This window comes from Asparagus officinalis, chromosome 4 (genome assembly GCF_001876935.1).
Source record: "Asparagus officinalis chromosome 4, Aspof.V1, whole genome shotgun sequence".
NCBI classification, from domain to species: Eukaryota; Viridiplantae; Streptophyta; class Magnoliopsida; order Asparagales; family Asparagaceae; genus Asparagus; species Asparagus officinalis.
In genome coordinates, this window is record NC_033797.1 from 137,464,029 (window position 1) to 137,490,624 (window position 26,596).

A 26,596-nucleotide genomic window follows, 5' to 3' on the forward strand; every position below is an offset into this window, starting at 1 on the left:
TAGGTTTACATTTTAATTTAAACTATATCATTATTTTCATACTATGTATATCCAACAAGAACTCATCAATTTCTCAACTTATTCTAATTTAATGGATTTATATTTAAATTCCAAGGATTTTTTTGTGTACCAAAAGATTTTTCCAAACTCGTGCTCTTAAAAAGAGTATGATATGATATGATATGATATGATATGATATGAAATATGATTTTATGAGAATTGTGCTAATTAATCTAGTACAAAATATCTATTACAATAATCAAATAAACTTTAAAAATTCGAAAATATTAAATTAGTAATGACGGCTCTATCCTCCAAACCCAATTCCAACGTAATGGAACACATGGTTCAGGACAAAATCAACCCTCCTCTTCCGCCACGTGTCAGCCCATCATTCGCCTATCACCGAGTCAATAAATCTCCCACCAACCTCTCGTATCGCACGTGCGCGTTACGAGAAATCACAAGAGGGGCAAACCCGTAAATCTCTCCAACTCTGTGTCCATTTCCCTCGCCAGCTCGTCACAAACGCCAAACGTCGTTTCGTTTCTAAAATTTCCTCACTCGTCGCTCTCTCTCTCTCTCTGAAGCCTTCAAACCGGAAAGCGAGAAAAAAGAGAACCGAGGGCAAAAAAGGGAATTTCATCTCTCGCCATCGATCCGCCGTCAGTTCTCATCTGCCTCTGCCGTTGGATCCATGAAGCGCGCGAGCGGAGCTAGAGTTTCGCGGGCGGAGCGGGGCGTTCCGTTGAGATTCCAGCTTGTTGCCATTGGGAGATGAGCCTTTCGATTCCAGCCGTGCGATCTAGGGTTTGTGTAATAGACGGTCGAGATTTCGTTTCCGAATGGAGGGGAGTGGCAGCGAACTAGGATTTCTTCTCTCGCGGGTAATTCAATCTTTCATTTGTTAGTATTTTACCGTGCACTTCGCTGTGTTGATTAGTTTTTGTGTTAAAAGGTTAGGGCTTTTGATCCGGTTGCGTTGAATTGTAAATTGGTACCATGTTCTTTTGATTTGTTGGCGGTTGTTTGATTTTTGAAAAAAAGCTAGGGTTTCTTTTAGCCAGACTTGAAAAGTTTTCTTGTTGAGCTTAAAATGTTTCAAGATTTGAGAATTTGGTTAGAATTTGTGTGTGAACTTCTTAGTCAATAGTGATATTGCAATTACTAGTCAAAATTTCCGATAATTAGGCTCGTTGGTTAGAAATGTTCAGTTTTCAGTTATTTGGAATTAGTTTGTTCCCTTATTTGTTTTAGGAAATATTGCTTCCCTCCCGCTGTTTCAAATTTACTATTGCATTTGGATCTTGTGCCAACTGTTTCACTATGAATTGAAAATACAGTTGTGTAAATATGTTTGGATGTTGATACTCGAATAACTGTGATTAATAAGATGATCTTATGGAGACTGGTTTAGTGTTGCATTAATGTTTTAGTTTTAGCAATAATTCCAAATATCAAGTAGCTCATTGGCGGTTAGTCCTTTGTCGGTGCCTACATAAATTGATATGTAATAAACACAGTGACTTGACCTCTCAATTTCGGAAAGAGAGTTGTTTCTAACTTTTGATATCTATGTATTAAATGGGCGACATGTCTATGTTGGTCACTTCTAGTAGCCTAATCATGCTGTGCTAGACAGTACAAGTGGAACCCATTCAGCTATCTCATCTTTATCACTGATGCTCTGCTGATTGTTTAGTTAAGTGTCCTGAATAAAATTTACCCTCTTAAGTCATTGCTCGAGTCTTTTTCATACATGCAAATACTTTTTTATATATCTAGCAGTGCTCATATCCCATATCTCATGTCTGCATGGGAGTTTCATTCTTGTGTTTGGATTCAAGTAGCAACATATTGGTATCCTCCTAACAGTTCTCTATTTTTCATTTCCACCTTAGACTTACAAGAGTGAAGTTAATCAAGAAGAGACTCTAGTTGTTGCTAGCACAAGGTTCAACAGCTTGGATCCAGTATAACCTAGTTCACTTGGCATAAATTGATAGAGTAAGAGTAGCCCAGCCAATCTGACTTCAACAATTTTTTTGTTTTATGTTACATTACTGTAATTCAGTTGGTTTGACCCCCCAAGTTTAAACCTAACCCATGCTGATGCTTTCCACTTCAGACCGACCTTCAACTAAACCGCCTTTAACACAAGAAAGATGACTTTGTTGTTGGAAGGCGCAGGAACTGGAGTTTAATTCCCACTAGTTGCAAAATAGCTAAGTTTGAATTTAAGTGCTTGTTGTTCTGTGCAAATTAACCATATATCAACGAAGTTGTTATGAAAATTTTATAACATGATGCTTTAGATGGAAATTTAGGGAAGGAATATTCGAGTTCAAGGTATTTGAAGTTTTTCTAATAACTAATTTTGAATTTAAGTGCTCGTAGTTCTGTGCAAATTAATCATATATCAACAATGTTGTTATGAAAATTTTATAATGTAATGCTTTAAATGGAAATTAATTTGAAATTTGGAAGCAACCTAGACGAGGCAGAAATTAACCCATTTGGGGGTATGATTCATTGAATTCTCTCTTTTTTCTAATAACGTTTCTAGGCTCGTGAAGGAAGTATACATGCAATTGGATGTTTTAGTTTAAGTTAGTGGAGGTGAGTTCTAGTAACTCCAAGGGAAACGAGCTAGATACTTGGTTGTCTTTTCAGGTTGATTAGGAAGTTGCAATTGAAGCATTTCTCTTATTTAAAATATACATGAAAACATGTCTTTTCACTTTGGTTGTTTGGTTGTATCTGTAGTATGACTATTGTGGGTAGCAGTTGTTGGGGTAGGAAACTTATGCGTAATCTAACTTAACCTATTCCGTTCATGAAGCAAGTGTTTCTATTGGTTATCTAGGGGACCTAAGAAGACCAAAACCTTATCACAATTCTGTTATTTAAGAATATTTATGAAAACAAGTCTTTCCAGTTTGGTTTTTTTGGTTGTATCTGAAGAATTAGTAACCAGAGAAAGAGCAGGGATGATTTCGCCCCTCTATTAGTTTATTTATAATAGGAGAGTTGATACATTATTAACCACAAGCAATGGAAGACTAACACAATAAAATTAATGGAACTCTCTCACAACACTCCCCCTTAAGCTGGAGCATATGCATTGTACATGCCCAGCTTGTCACAAATAAAATATACTTATGTTTTTCTAAGAGGTTTAGTGAGAATATCTGCTAGCTGGTTTTTTGTCGATACATGCTTAACTGCATCAATTGCTCTATCCATCTCCCGAACTAGGTGACAATCAATGTCAATATCCTTGCTCTTCTCATGGAATGCATGATTCTTAGCAATATTTATAGTTGACTTGTTATCAACATATTATCTCATAGGGCATTCGAGAGGAAGTTCAATCTCTGTCAAAAGGTCTCTAATCCAAACTAACTCACATGTACGTTTGTCATTGCACGATACTTAGGCTCTACACTAGATCAAGGAATCACACTTTGTTTCTTGCTTTTTCAAGGCACAAGATTACCCAAGAAAAACACAATACCTAGCAGTGGATCGCCTAGAAGCCAGTTTTGCTTAATTTACATCTGAAAAAACTTCAACTCTGGTGTGCTCATGATTTGAATAGAAATTCCTCTTCTCGGAGCTCTCTTCAGATATTTGAGAATCCTCTTCATAGCCTCCAAATGAGTTGTTCTTGGTGCTAAAAAAACGGGGTAACTACGCTAACAACAAAGGTAATATCTGGCCTGGTTACTGTGTATAAACATCATCCTCGATAATGCCATTGAGAAAAACATTCTTGATGCCCAATTGATAAAGAGGCCAGTGGAATGTCATAGCCAATGAGATAAGAACTTGCAAAGAAGTCATATTTGCGACCGAAGAGAAGGCGCTGAGATAGTCAAGTCCATACACTTGAGATAGCTTTTCGCAACTGGTATCGCCTTCAAGTGAGCAAGTGACCCATCTGGGTTTAACTTGCTATTGCAGACCTATTTGTAGCCAACATCTTTCTTTCATGGAGAAAGAGTAACCAACTCCCATATATCATTCTCCTCAAGGGATGTCATCTTGTCTTGTATCGCTTCAGTCCGACCTGAAATAGATAGGACTTTTAAGATAGACTTGGGAATAGAGCGAGAATCCTAAGAGCAGATAAAAGACTGATATGAAGATGATAAGTGAGAGTAAGAGACAAAATTAAAAATCAGATGTTTAGTGTAGTATATCTTACCCTTGCGAAGGGTGATAGAGAGATCAACAATAATCATGTTACTAGGTAACTGATTATTAATAATCTCACTAAATTGTGGATTAGGACTTAGTACATAGGCTGATGCTGGCACAGAATTAGGAGCACAACGACGTGTATAAACTTGAAGAGGCTTCTCTAAAGTTAGTGGTTCTGAGTAAGATATTAGATCAAAAGCAAACAGGCCACTGATGATTTGTACCTCACGAATAATCAAATAATCATAATCATCTTCAGAGGTAGGAGGTGAAGATATGTGTCCAGACTGATACTCAAAGAAAGTGACATTTGCGGATTGAATGTAGCGACATAGAGAAGGACAATAACACCTGTATCCCCTTTGAGTGCGTGAATAATCAAGAAAGATACATTTGAGGGACCATGAATCTAGTTTATTTTTCTAGGGGCTATGATTGTGAATAAAACACAAGGAACCAAAGATTTTAGGTGAAGGAGAAAACATGTCACTATGAGGGTGTAGAAATGAGTATGGAATTCTGTTATCCAAAACTAAAGAAGGCATACGATTTATCAACTAACGTATGGAATTCTGTTATCCAAAACTAAAGAAGGCATATGATTTATCAACTAACGTGCAATCAAAATGACATCTCCCCAAATTTTTTTTCGGAACATGTCTATGAAACAATAGTGCAAGCAATATCTAGCAAATGTCGATTTTTACGTTTAGGAAATCCATTTTGCTGGCATATAAAAACAAGATGATTGATGCAAAATTGCATTATGTTCCAAAAACGGAGTGAAAGATGTATCCAATTATTCTTTAGCATTGTGAGTTCTCAAAATTTTACATTAGTTTTAAATTGATTTTTAATTTCATAACGAAAAGCTTTGAAAACTAAAAATACCTCAGAATGAGATTTTCAAAGATATCCATGCACTCTAGAAAAATTATACACAAAACTAATAAAAATTTGAACCCACGTTTTAGGACATGGACACCAGATGTTTAAATGGACTAAATCTAATGGACAATTAGCCGTTTTATTGACCTAGGATAAGACACGATGGTGCTTCCCAGTTGAAATGACTCACACTAACGAGTGAACATAATTTAAAGAGGGAACCAAAAGTTTAAGTATAGGTAGAGATGGATGACCAAATTGACAATGGTAGTTAAAAGCTGATGTAGTACTGATACAAGTCACCGGGTCGGATGCTAAGTCTAACTCATACAAGCCGTTGCGCTCATGACTTGTGCTAATCATCTTCCTTATTCTAGGTGCCTAAAATGTACAATGTGTAGGAAAAAATGTCACTGTGTAGTTTAAAGTTCTAATAACACTACTAATTGATAGTAAATTAAATTAAAATCGAGGCAAGTAAAGCACAGAAGATAAGGGGAGATCATGTGCAGTAGGGGAGGACCAGGTCGCAGTGATGGGTGTTTTAGAATGATACACTAGGGTAACCGATGGGAAGTAGAAATAAGGGTAAAAAATGATAAGATATCTCTTCCCAATTATATCAGTTACCACAAAGTCTATTACCCAATTACGAGACTGAGATGATGTAAGACAAATGATGGGAATACTTGTCTGAGCTAATGTGGTTGTGGCAGATGGAGATTGCGTCTTTCTGCCTCTGTCGTTGAAACTGTTGAAGCTAAAACCACTCAAACTCTCTCCTAGTCTCTTAGTATTCTAGTCTATCAGAAGTGTAGGGTGAGTAGGTCGACTCTCCTGAAATGCAACTAAATGGACACTTTGGCTCAGTTTGCCTTGCAGGAGGGGGCCATGGTATTTGGTATGTCCTGGCTCCTTACAGTAGTAATAGTATGTGACTGAGGCACTTCCTTGTCCACCTAGTGTTTTAAAAATCAACTGATTTTATCGATTTATCACCGATATAGTAGGCTTGGGCCATGGCCAATACAATATCTGCAAAAAATTACCGCTAAACATTTTAAGCCAATTTCCCCTATATATTGGTGTAAATCCAGTAAAGCGGCTTATTTGTCATGGTCTAAAAATCGTCTAATTTTCTACAATATACAATTAAAGTGAAATGGTTCAGGTTTGGAGCAAAACCCACTTTTCTCCATACGTGACCCGCATCCATTAAAAAAATAGCTATCCTATTCTATTCTGCATCTACTAAAGAAAATTAGTTAGTGATCCACTGATCCTAAACATGTGTATGTACATATTAGTATGTTTATATCATATCATACTCCCTTTAAAAGCACGAGTTGAGGAAAATCTTTCTATGGTCAATATTACCCTTTATAATTTTGAATGTTACATTTAAATTTTAATCTATTCTAATTCTAATTATGTCTTATCTAATCCCACATGGACTATCTATAACTTAACAATTAAAAAAAATTAACAAACTACTTGAAATATTATTTTAACTTTTTTTAAAACCTTAATCTATCTAAATACTAATTATATCCTATATTAACCCTACATGAACCACCTATAGCTCAGCAATTTAAAAAAATAATATTAAGATTTAATTCAAAAATTACACAAAATATCTTTAGAAGTTCAAAATTACCCAAAACATCCTTACTTTTCAAAACTTAAAATAGCAAATATAAAATCTAAAAATTATAAACAACCCCCGAGAAATTTAAAAATTGCAATTACACCCGTAATATTTCTAAAATTATAGAAACAACCTCAAAAGATCAAATTATAAAAAATAGGGGTGGGCAAAAACCGAAAAAAACCGGTTCAACCGAAAAAACCACCCGAAAAAACGGACCGGTTAACCGAACCGAATTAAATGGATGAGAAGAAGTCTCTAAACCGTCCGAACCGAATTAAATCGGTTTGGATCCGGTTTGAACCCCTGAACCGCCCAAAAAAAACCGACCCGAATTCTGTTGGGCGGTTTAGAGGCTAAACTTATACCTCAAAACTTTTCCTGTTATCATCCAATAGATTCAAACGGTATAAGGAGCAGTTTCAAGCAATGAGTACAGTAATATCACAGAAAAATATCCTTGAGAACTAAGTAAAGATTCAAATCAATCCAGAAAATTTGTTATGCACATGATGCACTTACAAAAGATGCATATGCTACATTATATGAACAATATCATACAAAACATCACTCCCCCGTGTAATTAAATAAACTTAAACTTTAGTTAAAAAATTTCGCAGAAAAGATCTTGAGAATTACATAAGATTCAAATCAATCACAAAATGTGTTATGTACATGATACTTACAAGAGATAAGCATGCTGTATTATATGAACATCTTGAAAACATCAGTTCTCTGCGTAATTATATCAACTCAAAACTTTATTCTAAAGATGATAACCAATCTAATAAAGCTTTGTTGGCGAGCTCAGGAACCTCATCATGAGGACAATGCCCAGCTTGCAAATTCACAACAGAAGTCTTTGGATAGAACTCTTTGCAAATTCAAAACCAAAACCGAAACCGAACCGAATTTCGGTTGGGCCGAATATTCGGATGAAGGGGAAAAAATCTGAATCTGGATGAGAGTTTTGAGAATCCGAAAAATTCGGATTGGATGCGGATTGGGCATAAAATCGAACCGAACCGAATATGCCCAGCCCTAATAAAAAAACACCCTAAATTCAGTGACTTCAAAACTTGCAAACAACATAAATATATTTCAGGGATTATCATTAGGCACTTAAAAGCTTAAAATTTGTAATAAATAACCTCAAAGTTACATAAACTACAAAAACTCCCTCAAATTTTAAATATCACAAAAATTCTGAAATTTCAAAACTTATAATCGTAGATTTCAAATCTAAAAATTATCAGCAGATCGCTAAAAATTTGAATTTATCAAAAAATAACTCAAAAGTTTCAGTAAGTGTAAAAAACACGCTCAAAATTTCAGAGTTGAAAGAAACATATTAACATTTGAAAACTTACCACCAACTCATAAAACATAAAAATTACAAGCACCCAACATAAAATTTAAAATTAAAAAAATAACATTAAAGCTAAAAAAAATTATAAAACACACTCTAAAAAGTTTAAAATCATAGAAGGCTAAAATTTGGCAAATAAAAGAGTAAATGTTTGATATCATTTCATTAAGATGTATAAATTTAAGTTTCAATTTAAATTTTATCATCACTTTTTAACATCTAAAAGTAGTTTAAGTTGATGTTGGTAAAAAATAACAGTTATGATAGATTAAAACTATCCAATTAAGGAATAAAAATTTAAAAAATATATGATAGATTAAAAATTAACATTACTGTTAAATTTAAGGAACTACATATATTTTTAGTAATAACATTAATTAATAGAAGACTAAATTGTATAAAACTAACAAAAGACTATAATATAATAAGTTAGCATTAATTGATTATAATGTATAAACATTCATCTCTGATGTTAATAATATTTATAAAGTAAAAAAATACAATGAATTTTGCATGAAAAAACTATTTGAAAGTTCAGAGATATCCTTTAAAAATTTAACCTCTTTTTATTTCAATAGAGAAGTGAAGTAAATAAACCCAAAATACGAAAACATTCATAAAACACTTGAACTGACATTGACAAAAGGTACATCTAGCAAAGAGCACTGATGAGTTCCCCCTTGAAGAACATAGTGAATAAATTTGTCCCAATTAAAAAGCATTCATCGTGAAAGATACAAGAAAAATTAGTTTGTATTTATAAATTTTTATACTTTATTCTTGAAATACTAAATAAAGCATAAACTTAATATAAAATTACATATAAATAATCTTACAATAGAAACTAAAGTGAAGTCATTGATCAACTATGTTGTGAGATATAATAAGCCATATAAAATGAGAGAAATCATTATAATGGACAAAAGATATATACATGATAATTAGTTACAATAGCGTAAGTAAAAAAATTAAAATTGATAATTTTATTTTTCTTATATGTGGTACAACTCTGCAAGTAAATTTATTTGGGGATATGACTACCAGTAAATGATTCTTTTTTAAAGACACGATCAAATATAAGCAAAAAATAGCACTGTTAGATTTCAAGTCTTTAAATATGAAGGCAACATATTTTACTACTAATTTTTTTTATTAAAGGTCACTATACATAAAATTCACATTATATCTGTCTCAAATTTGTAGGGAAGGGAAAATATGCATGTTATCGTAAATTGTGTTAACACTATATACTAACACAAAGATACAACTTATTGAAGAAATAAAAAAATGGTAAGTAAACCAAGCAAACATACATATAACACAATAAAAAAAACATTACACTTTAAACCTGATACACAAGGCTTATAGGCTTATTTAGAACAAGCTGCTAATATAGAAGCATATCCATCAAGGCTCTTTACAAATACAATACAAGTTTAAGCTATTTTGACATTTAAAAAAAATAAATTAGAAACACAAAATTTTCATATATGTGAAATTAACATTTAGTCTCATTGAAATACAAAAATAATCAAAGTCTGTATTTCTAGAATTTTTGTTGATCATCAAAAATGCATTCAACTTCTTTGTGAAGGAAGACAAGAAGACAAAACATGAACGAGCTCAAGGAAAAATAATTACACAAGAAATTCAGCTCCAGCTTGATGTCACAATCAATATTGATGATGAAGACACTACTCTAGAATTGCTCAGAAAAAAAGATAAAGGTGGAGAAGGATTGATCTTAACTCAATAAAAAAATAAAACAGAACGAATAAAAGATTTATTTTCTGAATATTTTATAGTATAGCTTAATTTTTGAGTAAAACCAAGAATCTTTAGAAAGGATTTTCATGAATTCTTTTAAATATTTTTATATGGTTATGTGAATGCTTTTATCATATAAAATATACTAGAGTTAGTATTAATCTTTAGTCAATGATTTTTTCTGAAGTCTATCAATTAATTAGCAACAAAATTCATATTCTTTTTAGTTTCATTTTAGCCTATTTTTAATTAATCATTTTGATTTTTCAGCTTTAATTATTCATCTTTTTTTTATAGCGCTACTTTTTTTAAAGTGTTTTTCACTTTTATAACATTATGCTTTCAAGCTTGGTTTCATGTCGGTCCAAATCACGTGAAAATTCAAATTGGCTTTAGGTTATATATGTTTCCTGTCAATTTAATTATCAATATAAAAATTTAAATTTGGTGTAGCCCATTCAAACAAACATCAAATAAAATAAATAATCACAATGCTAAAATTTAAAGGCATAAGTTAGCAAAAACGATCAAAGTGGAACTGAGGAACAAATTTTAGTAAGAAAATAAATTAAAAATATTTAATCATGATATTTAACTATTTAAGCACGTGCATTGCACGTGCATAAAACCTAGTTGTAGTAAATGTGCTTATATTACATTTTAAGGCATTATATTATATATGCTTACTATCCGATATGACACTCCGATGTTACTATTTATCCCCGATATATCTCCGATAACTAGGGTTCAATATGAATTTTAGATGTTCGGTGTATTTGATAATTAAAACATTGCGTCCCCGTGCACCAATCCTTTGTCCCCTGCGGTTGCCTTCTCGGCCTCCTTTCAGAGAAAGTGATATATCTGTCGGAGAACCAACGACTGAGCTATCGAAAATTTGAGGCCTAGATGAGTACTCTGGATTAAGACATCCCAAAAAAATCAACACCATCAATTGCTTCCATTACTCTTGCATGTTCTTCACTATCATATAAAATATACTAGAGTTAGTATTAATCTTTAGTCAATGATTTTTTCTGAAGTCTATCAATTAATTAGCAACAAAATTCATATTCTTTTTAGTTTCATTTTAGCCTATTTTTAATTAATCATTTTGATTTTTCAGCTTTAATTATTCATCTTTTTTTTATAGCGCTACTTTTTTTAAAGTGTTTTTCACTTTTATAACATTATGCTTTCAAGCTTGGTTTCATGTCGGTCCAAATCACGTGAAAATTCAAATTGGCTTTAGGTTATATATGTTTCCTGTCAATTTAATTATCAATATAAAAATTTAAATTTGGTGTAGCCCATTCAAACAAACATCAAATAAAATAAATAATCACAATGCTAAAATTTAAAGGCATAAGTTAGCAAAAACGATCAAAGTGGAACTGAGGAACAAATTTTAGTAAGAAAATAAATTAAAAATATTTAATCATGATATTTAACTATTTAAGCACGTGCATTGCACGTGCATAAAACCTAGTTGTAGTAAATGTGCTTATATTACATTTTAAGGCATTATATTATATATGCTTACTATCCGATATGACACTCCGATGTTACTATTTATCCCCGATATATCTCCGATAACTAGGGTTCAATATGAATTTTAGATGTTCGGTGTATTTGATAATTAAAACATTGCGTCCCCGTGCACCAATCCTTTGTCCCCTGCGGTTGCCTTCTCGGCCTCCTTTCAGAGAAAGTGATATATCTGTCGGAGAACCAACGACTGAGCTATCGAAAATTTGAGGCCTAGATGAGTACTCTGGATTAAGACATCCCAAAAAAATCAACACCATCAATTGCTTCCATTACTCTTGCATGTTCTTCACGTCAAATGTGATTGAGAATATCTGACGGAGCTCTTTGGACAAACGATGAAAATGGCCATAATAATCTTATAAAGGTTGAATGCCTATTTCTACCGAAACAGCTACTGTATGACATTTTAATGTTGCTACTTCCGCTATAGAACTCAAGAAGATTCACAGCTCCTTCATAGTCTCACAATGTAGTAGAAAGTGCTAAATCTTGCCCTCCATTGTGTTCAAAATCTGGTGTAGTAGGGTTATGTCCTGTGTCTATGCATCTGTCACCGATGTAGGAGGGTCCTCCTATAAGTGTTTCATCTTTCCTCGATTGGACAAATAAATCTTAATCTGTCGCTTTAATCCGTCGCTTTCACTGTAGGTAGTTGTTGCCATCTAACATCTGGTCTGTGATCTTGGTCTGTGATCTTCTCGGTGATTATCTTAGGAAACTTCATCTCGACCTGTCTCACTAGAGGCGGCCATCATGCAACAATGAATCAAACAAGAGACCATCCTCAATGAAAAGACAACACCCTACTAAATCAAAGTGCATACGAAATTCATATCAACAACCGGAGAATCAGACCAAGATCTGATTTGATCTGTTTCTTTTTTTAGGCTGATCTGGTTAGGGTTTAGGATGGCGGCTGACATGATTTGTTAGGGCATGAGGGAGTGGAGATGTTGTTAAGTCATGGATGAGGGTTCGATCATGGGTGGCAGTTGCGAGGATCGTGATTGAGAGCAGGGTTAGGATCTGGTGGTAGTGGTTGAAGATGAAAAGCGTGTTGGTTGTTGAGGTCGAGATCAAAAGGAGTGTGTGGTAGTTAGGAGGGCATGGTAGCAGTGATCTAGAGGGCGGTGCAGTCGCTAGAGGGTGGCGTGGTGGTGATTTGGAGGGCGGCACGGTAATCTGAAGGGCGGGATGGTGGAGTTAGGGCTTGGGTTAGGGAGTAGATAAAGACGGAGGAGGGTGATGGAGATGAAGGAATAGGATTAGGGTTAGAGTTTTAGATGAAGGACTAAGATCTTTGGAGTGAGGATCTTTTTAGTGGCTCTGGTGAAGGACTAAGATCTTTTGAGTGGGGATCCTTTGGAGTGGGGATCCTTTTAGTGGCTCTGATACCATGAAGAATTAGTAACCAGTGAAAGAGGAGATGATTTGGTCTCATCTCTATTTGTTTATTTATAATAGGAGAGTTGATACAATTTTAACCCACAAGTAATGTGGGAATAAACCAATAAGAATAATCTCTCACAACATATTTGAAGTATGACTATTGTGGGTAGCAATTAGTTTTGATGGGGTAGGAAACTCTTGCGTAATCTAACTATTTAACCTTTGTCATTCATAAGTGTTTCTGTTGGTTATCTAGGGGCTTAAATAAAAGGAAACTTATTACATTCATGTCTTGTTCGGTATTGGGGAATCTAGTGAAGTGAGAATATAATGACACAAGAAATGGAGTGGAATTAGTGCAGGAATAAAATGCTCATTTCCATTCACGTTTGAGTGCAATTAGAGAATGAAGTGGGAATGAATATATTTGGAAGTGATGTATATTTTTAATTTCTGTTTAAGTGGGAATGAGAATGCCTGTTACCTAACATCTCATGGAAATGGTCATTCCCACGTAAAGTGGGAATTAGTGAGATGTGGGAATGAGAATTCTAGTTTCTTAAAACTTGTTTTTTTTGTATGAAGGAGTGAGAAGTGGGAATTAGCATTCCATTCTCACTAATTTTTTGTCTACTAAACAAGGTGTCAAGGTTTTAAATATCATATATCGGAGAAATATCGGATGATGAAAATTCAGATCAGATTGTGGATATCGGGGATATTTGGTAAATATCAGAGTGCTATATCTGATGATGTGCATATATAATATAATATCCTAATATGTAATCTAAACATACTTAATGAAATCTGACCATACAAAAATATAAATAATATATATTTAGGATCACTAATCAACCTTTCAAGTCATAAAAGCCCAAATTGGCGTTGCAACATTTCGAGTTAATTTTTCTAGGCCGAAATGCCACTTGACATTTTGGGAAAATCATGATATGCTACCAAAAAATTTACCAAAAGCGTATCTTGTTTTATGACAAGCCATATAAAAGGACACATCGACCAAAATATCAGCGGACAGCGGATGTATCGCCCAAAAATTGCCAAAAGTGGTAAATGATGTTTAGATCATTTTTTTTTGTGTTATAAAAGGATGTATTGACTAATATATTGGGCCATGTTGGGTATATTAAAACAATGATTATGTTAAACATAGATTTGGCAGAACTGGTCAACAATTAGCTCCCAAAAACATGGTCTATTCTGACCAAACAGGATATTAGTGCATAAGGAAACTAGTTACTAGTAAAACTAGGTCACTAAAACCAATATAAAAAAGGGAACTACTGACAGACCAAGTGAAAAAGCTAGATATGTCTTCTTAAATTCCCATTGAGCTGTACCTTGATGTAACTGACCCACTTGAGATTCAACTTCTCCTTGAATTGTTCTATTTGAGAATATCCACAACATCTACATCATCAAACCACTTGCGTTGGTTTTGTAAATTATTTTGTACATTTAACTTCTTGAGGTTTATCTTCCTATTGCAAATTAACAACTACAGTCTTATCCTTTTTAACCGCTGCAATTCGTGTTTGTTGATATATCTTTCCACTTCCCTGTGCTCCATCGACATAATTCTTTCTATTCTGCTTAGTTTTCACACTTAGGTTGTGTTTTGAAAGAAGAGCTTAAGGAGAAGGTGTTATCAATTTGTGGTTGGGAGTAAGATGGGGTTGTGATCTATCCATTATAACAAATAACTCTACCAAAAAGTTCCAAAAGGGCGGAGTTATAAACCCTCCTTCTCCATCCAAAAGTACGGTGCATAAAATTTTGTTTTTAAGCGGCAAGGAACTCCTTGGAGTTACAGTTTTGAGTTACAGGTGTGTGGCAAGTTGTTAGGGGAGTTTGGCTTTGAAATCACCATAACAGCCAGACCCAACCTTGATAGTTTTAGTTGCACACAACCAAACCATCTTAAGTGGGCTTTTCCTCATGTTATCCTCCTCAAAGTACCTCCGTCAATGATACCAGTTGGCCCTTTTAACATTGTCACCTTAGCAATGAGGATACTTCACTATTCTCAATTGGATAGGATCCAGCTTTGAACTTTTGTGTGATTTGTGGTTATGCAACTCTATAGAAGGGACTGTGCCAATTCTGGCTGATTTATTTAACAATTGGGATTAACAACACAGGTCATTCTTAAACGTGTCATAATCAGAGACCTCATTGTCATGAAACCCAAGGATGATGTCCTCTAAGACCTATTGTCTTGGGGGTAAAAGCCCAGTAAGTTACTCTGATTTATTGATAGAAGTAATTATCGAACAAAAGCACTTCGGAAAACTGTCTTTTATACTTAATATACACAGATACACCGTTTGTAGAGGGCTTCTGCGTGATGTGAACAGAGGTCTTTCTTAACTGTTTCATGCTCAAAGGTCTCAATAATTTTTGTCATGAAACCCAAGGGTGATGTCCCTCTAAGATCTATTATTCTTGGGAAAAAAACTAGTTAATTACTCTAATCTACCAATAGAAGCAAACTATTGAACAAAAGTCTTCGGAATACTACCTTTCATACTTAATGTACAGTAACACACCTTGTACGGAGGCCTTCTGCATTATTCACAAACCAGTACTTTTAGGTTCTTGATTGAGGTTTTCCAAGATATACTAAAGTCAACCTTTGTTGTTTTATATGTAAAATAATTGTTCATTGCCATTATTCAATTTTGTTTTCCCATGTTCAATTTATTGACACTTCTCTTTAAATGTACTTGTCTTCTCTTGGACATTTAACCTGTGGGCTTAATATCAGAAGCTTATCATCTATATACCTATATTAAAATAATTTCCAGGAATACACCCATGGATTATGATGAGAATGACTTTCAAAGCCAGAATTTCCAGCTAGTAGGCGACGAGAACAAATTTCCTCCAAGCTTAAGATCATTTGCCCTACCGAAATTTGATTTTGACGAACATCTTCAGGTCCATCTCAGGTTTGATAGTATAGCTGACACAGACGTGTTACTTGGCATACAAGGTCAAGACAACAATTGGATTGAGGACTTTTCATCTGGAACCAGCGCATTAGAATTCAGTTCAAGTGCTGCTGATAATTGCTCAATTACTAGGCATAACAATGTCTGGTCTGAGGCTACTTCATCTGAATCTGTTGAAATGTTACTGAGATCTGTTGGAGAAGATGAGATGAATGACAAAAAAGTTACACCCATGGAGGCGGATGCTCAAAACGTAATGAGTGGCAGGGATTCTGCTTCAAGAAAAGTTGATGATGAGAAGATGACGAGGGACATCATACTAGATGATCCTTCAGTGCCACCTGGTAATTTTCAGATAAACTTATTAGGGCATGGTGATGCAAATGCGGCTCAGTCTGAGGTTCAAGGTGTGTGTCAACTTTTCAGCAATGAAATATCCGGTGTAGCACTGGATGCAAGTTCTGTAGGCAAGCAGTTTCACTCTGATAAAAACGTTGGCTCTGAGCAGTGCAAAATAGGTGACAATGTATCTTTGCCATCAGATTTGCACCCAGATGATGCTCAGAATAGGAGAAACCAGATGTTAAGAGATGCCAAAGGGAATGAGCAGTTGCTGCAGAGCCATGAAGTTGAAACTCATTTTTGTAGTAGAGAGAATACATCCTTCCTGGAGCCAACTAAGAATCCTTTTGTGTTGATGAATGAAAATGTGACTGGATTTTCTGAAAAGCCTGATGGGTTGCTAGAAGCTATTACTTACCAAGCACAGGCTTTGAGCAATGAAAATAAGGCAGGTGCTAGAAGTTCGATGCAGGTGCATGAGATTCATTCACTAGAAACTGAAAGAGAGAGAATTATGGATTCAGATTATGTTGATATCAGCAAGGAAGATGTTCCAAAGAAGCTAACCGATTATAATGACAAAGTGATAGGAAATACCGTGGAAACAGCAGTGGAGGGAAATGTTTTAGCTGTAATGGATTCTGAAATGCAAAGGATTGAACAAAAAGACGAAAGTAGCAGAAAATTTAATAATCTACGTTCCCAGACTTCGGATCCAGGTTTTCTGGAGAAGAGTGTTGAACCTAAAATTATGGGAGATGTTGAGGAATCCGGTTCTAAATTGATTGCATCAGAAAATGTTATGTTAGATCAATCTCCTTTGTCAGCTGTACTTAATAATGATGAGGCTGAGATCTCATCTTCTGTTCCTAAAAAAGTACATAGGGCAGATGAGTCATCTGATGTTCGATCATATTCTCCTGAGCCATCAAATAGTCCTGGTACAAATAATCCAAACAATGGTGATACGAGGAAACTGGAAACTGCCATATCTTCTGCATTAAGTTCTGATGGTGTGGGAGTTGCGAGTGTCTCTAAAGACAAAAGTTTAATACATGAGGGGTCAGGTGAGTCCTAAAATTTTTATGATCATTGACACTTTTATGTTTGTTCCAAATTCAGTCCATGAGAATAATAAACCTGGTGTCTCTGGATTTACAGCGGCCTCTGATCTTGGCTTGATGGGTGTTGGACAATCTTTCCTTGATGGCGGTGAGTCCCAAGAACAGAAACAAATGTCTCCTCCGAAGTTACATCAACAAGTTTCCATCTATTCAGACGTGAAAGAAGCGGAAATAACTGGAACCTCATCTGCTTCTCTTTTGAAAAATAAGTCAGATGCCCCACTAGGGGTTGAGCCAGTTATACCATCTGATTCAGTTGTCTCCCATAGCTCACCACCTAAAGGAATAGCCCAGGATGTGCCAGTACTGCCCGGTAACTGTTATGTTTACTTGTTTATGGAACTGTTTCTTTCATCATTGTCAAAGTAGAGTCTGATATATGTGCTAAGTAGAAATGGGTTATCTTGTCTACAGGTGGCAAACTTACTGTCCTTGACAAAAGAGTTGACTTTCACCAGTCACAACATACCTCTACTACAGATGTTCCAGAACGGAAAGAGGGACCAGCACCGAGTCAAATTTCATCAGAGTTCATAAGATCTGATGAAAAGAAAGCTAAAATTTCTGCAAGCTCTAGTATAACAAAATCAGAGGCTAAAGTTTCTGTAAGCTCTAGTTTAGCAAAATCAGAGGGCAACATCAATGATAGGCCATTTGTGCATTCGGATATTGGGGAAAGTAGTCCTCTAAGTAATAGGACAAAACCAAAAACTACTCTGGTGGAGCACACTTCGTCTTGTGTGGAAGACTCTGTTGTAGCCAATAGTGAGCTTCCGTCTTTAGCAGATAAACCAATCACACATGAGGAAGCTACAGCAGTTGGAGGGAACCTTGTTACTCAACATTCTTCTTTAAAAGGAAAGGATAACCCTGATAAATCAGAAGCCTCATCTCATGAAAACAAGGAGATGATGTTTGGAGTTTCTGGTAATTTAGTTAATGTTGAGATTGGTCTTGTTTCTTTACTTGAGTAATTTCTAGTTCTAGTTTCTGTGGCATGTTTGGGGATATAACATTCTTCCTAGCTTTGTATTGTCAAGGTGCATTACATTTAATTGGCATCATATCTGCATTTTCATTGCACATGAATAGCAGTTAACTTTCTTAACCTGGAATCTTCTTTGTCTACTTCAGCAGAGTTGAACCATGGTGAGGGACAGCCGCTGCGAGAAACTCTTCTGTCTGGTAATTATCGAAACCGAACGATGCAGTTAATTTGACCTCTTGACATGTTATTGATGGGTAGAACATTACCAATAACTTGTGAGAAATAGATGTTCTTCCTGTTACTATTGTGAATAATTACAAATGTATTTCTATTGCTTTTCCTAGAGTATATTAACAACAGTTGTTCCCCCCCTGGCGCAATTTTGTACCGAAAAAGCAAAGCTGGTGCATGTGGAGAGTATAAAATTATGCTTTTCGTACCATTTTTTCTGTGTTTTTTAAAGTTATAAACCAGGAGTTGCTATTTAATTTTAGTACCATGTGCAGAAAGTTATGTGACATTGTGCTCTATTGCGACGCGTGGAAATAGGATCTTGATCTTCTTGAAAGAAGTTGTATTTTGTCAGTTATTTCATCATAGGATTTCTTTTGTCAATCTCCACATGTTTTTATTAAGGAAGCCAATATTGGTTTCTACCGGGATGTTCCTAAATATCTATTCGTACACAGTTGAAATTGAAAACATGGTTTGCTAATGTTTGTGTGTGTTGATCTTGAAGAATAAAGAAGGAATTGAATAATTCATTTCTCTATTTCATCGTTTACATGAAGGGCTATATATAGAAGTATGTCAGCCCACTAAGTTAGGAACTAACAACTAATTCAGTAACAAACTAAACAAACAGTAACAAATTAAACAAACTACAAATATCTACAAATATCTAATCTGTTCCTTGATTTTCTTCTAACAAACGTAATCTTCTTTTCAACACTCCCCCTCAAGCTGGTTGGAAGATGTCTTCCATGGCCAGCTTGCTCGTCAGCTTGTCGAACAGCTTTTTTGGTAGTCCTTTTGTTAGAATGTCTGCAACCTGCTCATCTGTTGGAACATAGATCATACATATCTGTCCTCCTTCGATTTTTTCCTTGATGAAATGCTTATCCACTTCGACATGCTTTGTCCGATCATGAAGAACTGGATTGTGAGCTATTGAGATCGCTGCCTTGTTATCACAGTAGGTTTTTATCGGAGTTTGACTTTCTATCTTTAGTTCATCGAGAATCCTTTTTATCCATAGCACCTCACATATTCCATGAGCAACCGATCTGAACTCAGCTTCCGCACTACTTCTTGCCACCACACTCTGCTTCTTGCTGCGCCATGTAACCAGATTTCCTCCAACAAATGTGCAATATCCCGATGTCGAACGTCTATCAGTCAAGCTCCCGGCCCAATCAGCATCCGTATATACTTCAATCTGCAGATGATTTCGTTTCTCAAACATTAGTCCTCTTCCCGGTGTTCCTTTTAGGTACTTTAGTATTCGGTAAGCAGTCTCAAAGTGTTCAGGTCCTGGTGAGTGCATAAACTGACTTACTACACTCACTGCGAAGGCTATGTCGGGACGTGTATGTGATAGGTAAATTAACCTTCCTACCAGCCGTTGAAATTGTTCTCTGTTTTTCACTTCTTCAGGTTTCGCTGGCTGAAGCTTCACATTATGTTCGATTGGTGTTTCAGCAGCCTTACAACCGAGTAGTCCTGTTTCTGACAGCAAGTCCATCACATATTTCCGCTGAGATACAAAAATTCCCTTCTTAGATCGAGCAAACTCCATTCCGAGGAAGAACTTTAGAGGTCCTAAGTCCTTGATCTCAAATTCTTTAGCAAGAGACCTTTTGAATCTTTCCTGCTCAACATGATCATCACCAGTTAGTATAATATCATCTACGTAAACAATTAAGATTGATATCTTTCCTTCCTTTGAGTGCTTGTAGAACAATGTATGATCTGATTGACTTTGAGTGTACCCGTAACCTTTGACAGTTTTTCCAAATCGTTCAAACCATGCTCGTGGCGATTGTTTTAGACCGTAAAGCGACTTCCGAAGCCTACAGACTTTCTTGCACCCTAGTTGTTCTTCAAATCCCGGGGGTAGACTCATAAACACCTCCTCTTCTAGGTCTCCGTTTAGAAATGCATTTTTCACATCTAATTGGTGTAGAGGCCAATCAAAGTTTGCAGCTAGGGATAATAGAATACGAATGGAATTGATTTTTGCAACCGGTGCGAAGGTCTCTTGGTAGTCAATCCCTTGAGTTTGTGTGTATCCTTTGGCCACTAAGCGTGCTTTATACCTTTCAACACTCCCATCAGCTCTACACTTCACAGTAAATACCCACTTGCAGCCTACGGTTTTTTTCTCCCTTGGTAAATCTACTAAATCCCAAGTCCCATTCTTCCTTAGAGCATTCATCTCTTCTATAACTGCTGATTTCCAATCTGGATTGGTTAGTGCTTCTTGGATAGTGGTTGGAATGAATAGGTTGGAGATCTTTGTGGTATACGCTTTGTGATTTTTTGACAATCTATGGTATGACACGTACTTAGCAATAGGATGATTGGTACAGCTACGGACACCTTTCCTAAGAGCTATGGGTACTTCAAGATCTGGTATAGATGGAGTAATTTCTGGTGGTAAAGATGGATTTAGCTCGGGAGAGAAAAAGTTAGACTTACTTGAGTCATGGAGTGATCCATCCGACGGAGATGAGGGTCGGCCTAGTGTTGAAGATGTTGGAAGACCACTATTTCTTTGAGTCCCTCTTCTGGTGTACACAAGAAGCTCAGGCTGAGTGTTTTTCTCCTGTATTTCTCCCCCTGAACAAGTATTTTTTAAGCTCGGCTGAAGTGAGTCATCGACTAGGTTTTTTGTGTTTTTTGAACTTGGTTGAATTGGAGGATTCTGGTCATTTTCAAGAGACAGAGAAGGTATAGGCAATGGAGGTATAGGTAATGGATCAATTTCCCAAAACTGGGTTTCACTCTCAATCTCCCCCTGAAGGCAGTTTTGGCGGAAGTAAGCTTGATTCTCTACAAATGAGACATCCATGCTCACGAAGAATTTTTTGGACCGAGGGTTATAGCATTTATATCCTCTTTTATTTGGAGCATATCCTAAAAAAATACATTTTTCAGCTCTAGGATCGAGTTTGGATCGAAGTCTGCTAGGTAGATGAACATATACAATGCAACCAAATATTCGCAGAGGAAGGTCCGAAGCTAGTCTATAGTTTGGGAATATTTTTCTTAGACTCTCAAACGGTGTGGTGTATTTTAATACACGAGTTGGCATTCTATTAATCAGATACGAGGCTGTCAAGATTGCGTCTCCCCACAAATATTTTGGTACATGCATGGAAAACATGATGGCTCTAGCAACTTCAAGGAGATGGCGATTTTTTCTTTCTGCTATGCCATTTTGCTGAGGGGTATCACTACATGTGGAATGATGTTGAATTCCTTTTTCTTGAAGAAAGGTTCCTAACATTTCGTTAAAATATTCTGTTCCATTGTCAGAATGGAGAATTTGTATTTGTGTTTGGAATTGGTTTTCAATCATGTAAAAGAAATTCTTGAATATTTTTTCCACTTCAGATTTTTCGCTCATCAGATACACCCAACACAACCTAGTATGATCATCTATGAAAGTTACAAACCACTTTTTTCCGGATAAAGTTGACACCCTTGATGGTCCCCAAACGTCACTATGAACAAGATGAAAAGGTTTTGATGCACAATATGATTTAACTTTATATGTAGTATGATGACTTTTTGATAAATGACAACTTTCACATTCAAATGAAGAACAATCGATGTTTTTAAACAATGATGGAAACAAATACTTCAAATAGGGAAAACTCGGGTGTCCTAATCTAAGATGCCAGAGCATTATTTTTTCATGAACAGAAAGAGAACTCATACTGGAACTGAGTCCTTGAGCTTGTTTATTGCCGAATTGGTCATCATCAAAGAAATAGAGACCATCCACCATCTTAGCACTGCCAATCATCGTCCCCGTAGTCTGGTCCTGAAATTCACAATGAGAATCAAAGAATATGACACGACAGTTAGAATCTCTAGAAAGTTGGCTTACTGATAGGAGATTGCATGAAAAATTTGGAACATGAAGAACAGATTTAAGAGTGATAGTATTTGAGATTTTTATATCTCCTGTTCCTGCTATAGAGGAGAATCTCCCATCGGCTACTCGGACTTTTCTATTGCTGTAACATGGTGAATAAGAGTGGAAAACTTTTGACAGATTTGTCATATGGTCAGAAGCACCTGAATCAATGATCCATGGTGTAGAATTGGAATAGAATTGGAATGACACGAGAGAGCACAAGGGTTCCTACCTGTTTGAGCCAAGGAACTACTAGGAATACCAGATTCGGAATTGGATTTCAGCAGCTTTAGAAGGAGATTCATCTGTTCTTTGTTGAAAGGACTGGTGTTGGAGTTTGCTTCATTTGCGGCTGCTGTTGGACGCTGAAACTTCTCTCCAGGCTTGCCACTCTTCCAATTTGCTGGTTTTCCATGGATCTTCCAACACGTCTCGCGAGTATGTCGGGGTTTGTTGCAGAAATCGCACCAAATTCTCGGTTTTTCATCTCCACGTCGCTGAGAATTTTGATTTCTGCTCACATTGGCCTCGGCAGTAAGTAGGGCAGAATTTTCCATCGGTGCTACTGCTTCCTTCTTTCCCATCATAACATTGCGACGACTCTCTTCTCGCCTTACTTCAGCAAATACTTCCTCGAGTGAAGGAAATGACCCACGCCCAATAATTCTACCTCGCACTTCGTCGAGTTCTACCTTCAAACCTACAAGGAATTTAAAGATCCGATCATTCTCCACCATCTTTCGATGGTGCTTGTAGTCGTCTGGCGATTTCCACTCATAGTTGTTGAACATGTCGAGATCCTGCCAAAGTCTCTTGAGCATGTGAAAATACTTGGTGACAGTGTCGTCTTTCTGTCGGATCTCTCCAAGTTGGAGCTGCAGCTCATACACTTGCGATTGATTACCTAGATCAGAGTACATCTGATGAATGCTGTCCCAAAGCTCCCACGCAGTCGGGTAGTTCATGTAATTAGAGGCGATGTCTTCATTCATGGAGTTGACGAGCCACGCCATCACCATTGAATTTTCTGCATCCCAGGTCGCATAAGTCGCCTCTTCAATTGCGGGAGCCTTCTTGTCCCCAGTCATGTAGCCGATCTTGCCTCTTCCTCAAATCGCCATTCGTATGGACATCAACCACCGTAAGAAATTATCGCCATTAAGGCAAATACTGGTGATCTGGAAGGAATGAGATTCATGACCAGGGAGTCGGTTTTCTTGTGAGGGAGGATTTGTGGTTTCTGAAGATATATCTGACATGGTTATAGGTGAGGATAAGGAGGGGTTGCTGGAATAAGTCCAGAAAAAAAAAAAAGAATTCTAATGAGCGGAACAATATTCCTGCTCTGATACCATCTTGAAGAATAAAGAAGGAATTGAATAATTCATTTCTCTATTTCATCGTTTACATGAAGGGCTATATATCTTGAAGAATAAAGAAGGAATTGAATAATTCATTTCTCTATTTCATCGTTTACATGAAGGGCTATATATAGAAGTATGTCAGCCCACTAAGTTAGGAACTAACAACTAATTCAGTAACAAACTAAACAAACAGTAACAAATTAAACAAACTACAAATATCTACAAATATCTAATCTGTTCCTTGATTTTCTTCTAACAAACGTAATCTTCTTTTCAACAGTTGACTACATGAATAAGTTGGTTTTCTTTGTGCAATTTGTGCTTTATATTTACTCATTTTGATTGTATAAAATATGATAATTGAGCAATATGAAGTATGGTGGTTTACTAAAGGAAAAGGGCTGAAGTTGTCTGATACTTTTCAAAATACTTGTTGGATACTTGTCCAAGACAACTTTTGACATATTGCAAAAGTTATTATTCGTCCAAGTCTAAGACACTAATTTGATAGGTGACGGGTAATTACAATTCAATTTGACATGGATGAGTTTTTATACTATTTGCCTTCTTTCTAAATAAATGAATAAGGATTGGTCAGGGGAAAAGCGTTAGAATTTGTCACGAGGATTCTTATAATTCTCATGTTAATGATTGATCAACTTGTTGGACCTACTTGATTGATTAATTTGTTATTGTTCTTCTGTGAAATATGAATTGTTGATGTATTAGCACAGCTTTAAAGGATAAAGGTGAGGTTAAAGGCTACGCAGTCCTGTACTGGGCAAGGTGCAAGGTACCAAGAGAAGTCTATTGCCTGGGCAAAGTGGGTGATAATGTTTCAAAATATTTATAACTGGCCTGCAATTTGAAGCAGTACTTATATGACAATTCCCTTTGACAACTGGTAAATGAGGGTGTGGTATTCATAATTCCTTCTTCTCTGACATGGTCTGATGTAAATCACATGAATAGTACAGGGAGTGTACAAAACTGCACATCTAAAACATAGAGCATTTAAGTACACACAATCGTAGAAGTAGATGGAGCATAGTATGAAAAAAGTAATGATCTGATTCATATTTATGAATATGAAGTTTCTATATGCTTTCAAAACTATTTTTTTTACATTTATCTGAATACATATTTTACTTATTCTTTTTAATTTTTTGGGGGCTATGATGTTTTAAGTTTCATGGTTATTATGGTCTGGGATGTAAGATTAGTGTGACCTGGGTTTGTTTGATTGTTGTCATGAATCTTGATTTTATATCCTAGGTGTTTGGAGGATTTTGCATATTTTTGCTTTGCACGTCTATGTCTGTGAAGACTAGTTTGTCATTTATATTTAGGTGCTACAAATATTTAATATTATAACTTGAATTAGTATTTATTTTTCAGTTCTTAAAAAAAATGCTACAATATGTCCATGTTCTATGATAGTATTATGCCATACCATATCTTGGCCAGCTGAAGTGGGTTTCTTGTTTGTAGCTACTCCTGTAAATTCTGGGTTGGATGCATCTACTCTGATGCCCGGAACCAATGCAGAAGCCCAGATGGCAGCTGAAACTGGCAAACCAAGTTTACCAGAGTCAAGCTGTGGTTCACCCACGGTTATCGGCTGCAGTGGACACTCTCAAGAAGAACCAGAGGGTAGGAGAGCCCTAACAATGTAAGTAGATCCTTTTACAAATGATATATTCTTTGACTTCTTCTGTAACGGGGAAATACTAATAAAGTTAAGTACAGTAGTCATGATTCAAAGGAGAGTACAGCATCTGATGATGACAGAAGCTTCACATTTAAGGTTGGAAGAGTAGAAGAGCCGTCTGAAAAAGAGGCAGGCAGTCAATGGAAACCTTTCCCCAGTCCTGTACAGTCTTCTGAACCATCTCAGGTAATTAGTTATTTCCAGGACTTCCTTTAATAATTGTATGGTCTTTCAGTTCATTTGCATTTCTTTAAATACTAGGGAAGTCACTAAATATATCTTTCTACCTGTCTGATTCAAGATTTCAAAAGAAACTAGGGGATGCCATTCAGAATCGGTAGAGGGGAAACATCAGAGCATGATGACAAAAGCAGCTTCTGGGGATAGAACAAATCATGCAAAAGGACCGTCCAGTGAAAAAGTAACCACACGAAAGGGCAGGGTGGCCAAAGGGACAGTAACACGTAGGAAGTCTACAGATAGTGTTGAAAAATTATCTTCTACTTATTCAACATGTGGTGGGACTGTAAGTAGTGGCATTCAGTTGGAAGAAATACAACCGTGTATGTATGCTGAGAGTAATCACGTGAAAACATCTGGTTCGCCAATTGTCCAGTCATCTAGCCTGCCTGATTTGAACTCTTCCACTTCTGTCATAACATTGTTTCACCAACCTTTCACTGATTCACAACAAGTACAATTGCGTGCACAAATATTTGTTTATGGATCCCTAATGTGAGTTGAGTAATGGTTGTTATCTTTTCCTTGCCTGCAAGATTTGTCACATCATACTTATTTTAATTTGTTATTGCAGTCAAGCTATCCCACCAGACGAGGCTTGCATGCAATCAGCCTTTGGAGACACTGGTTTGTCCCTGCACACATAAATTATTACTATTATTTTTTAATCATTCATCTAGGCATGTTGGTCCATGGTAGATTTTATTGTCATTGAATTGTGAACAGCAGATGGTGGAAGGAGTGCATGGGAGAGTGTGTGGCGCAAGTCAGTTGACAGACAACAGAATCAGAAGTCACCTTTTAACTCTGGGACTCCTCTGCATTCTCATTCGGGTAAGCAGCTTCAAATGTTGTTTCAATATATGTTCAAGATATTCAATTTAAAAAAA

At 36.0% G+C, this 26,596-nt stretch overlaps 1 protein-coding gene across 4 annotated transcripts in view; it reads left to right on the plus strand.

The window, feature by feature from the left end:
• LOC109839500 overlaps positions 554-26,596 on the plus strand; it is a 42,706-nt gene continuing 16,663 nt past the window's right edge. The window contains exons 1-10 of one of the 4 annotated variants that reach the window (XM_020407954.1): positions 554-887; positions 15,644-17,199; positions 17,294-17,569; positions 17,671-18,183; positions 18,391-18,441; positions 25,247-25,427; positions 25,505-25,652; positions 25,768-26,201; positions 26,281-26,333; positions 26,433-26,540. In XM_020407954.1, coding sequence (XP_020263543.1) covers positions 15,654-17,199; positions 17,294-17,569; positions 17,671-18,183; positions 18,391-18,441; positions 25,247-25,427; positions 25,505-25,652; positions 25,768-26,201; positions 26,281-26,333; positions 26,433-26,540 — 3,310 coding nt within the window. In that variant the 5' untranslated portion in view covers positions 554-887; positions 15,644-15,653. The remainder of the gene's footprint in view (positions 888-15,643; positions 17,200-17,293; positions 17,570-17,670; positions 18,184-18,390; positions 18,442-25,246; positions 25,428-25,504; positions 25,653-25,767; positions 26,202-26,280; positions 26,334-26,432; positions 26,541-26,596) is intronic. The other 3 variants (XM_020407955.1, XM_020407957.1, XM_020407956.1) reach the window with 3 other exon arrangements.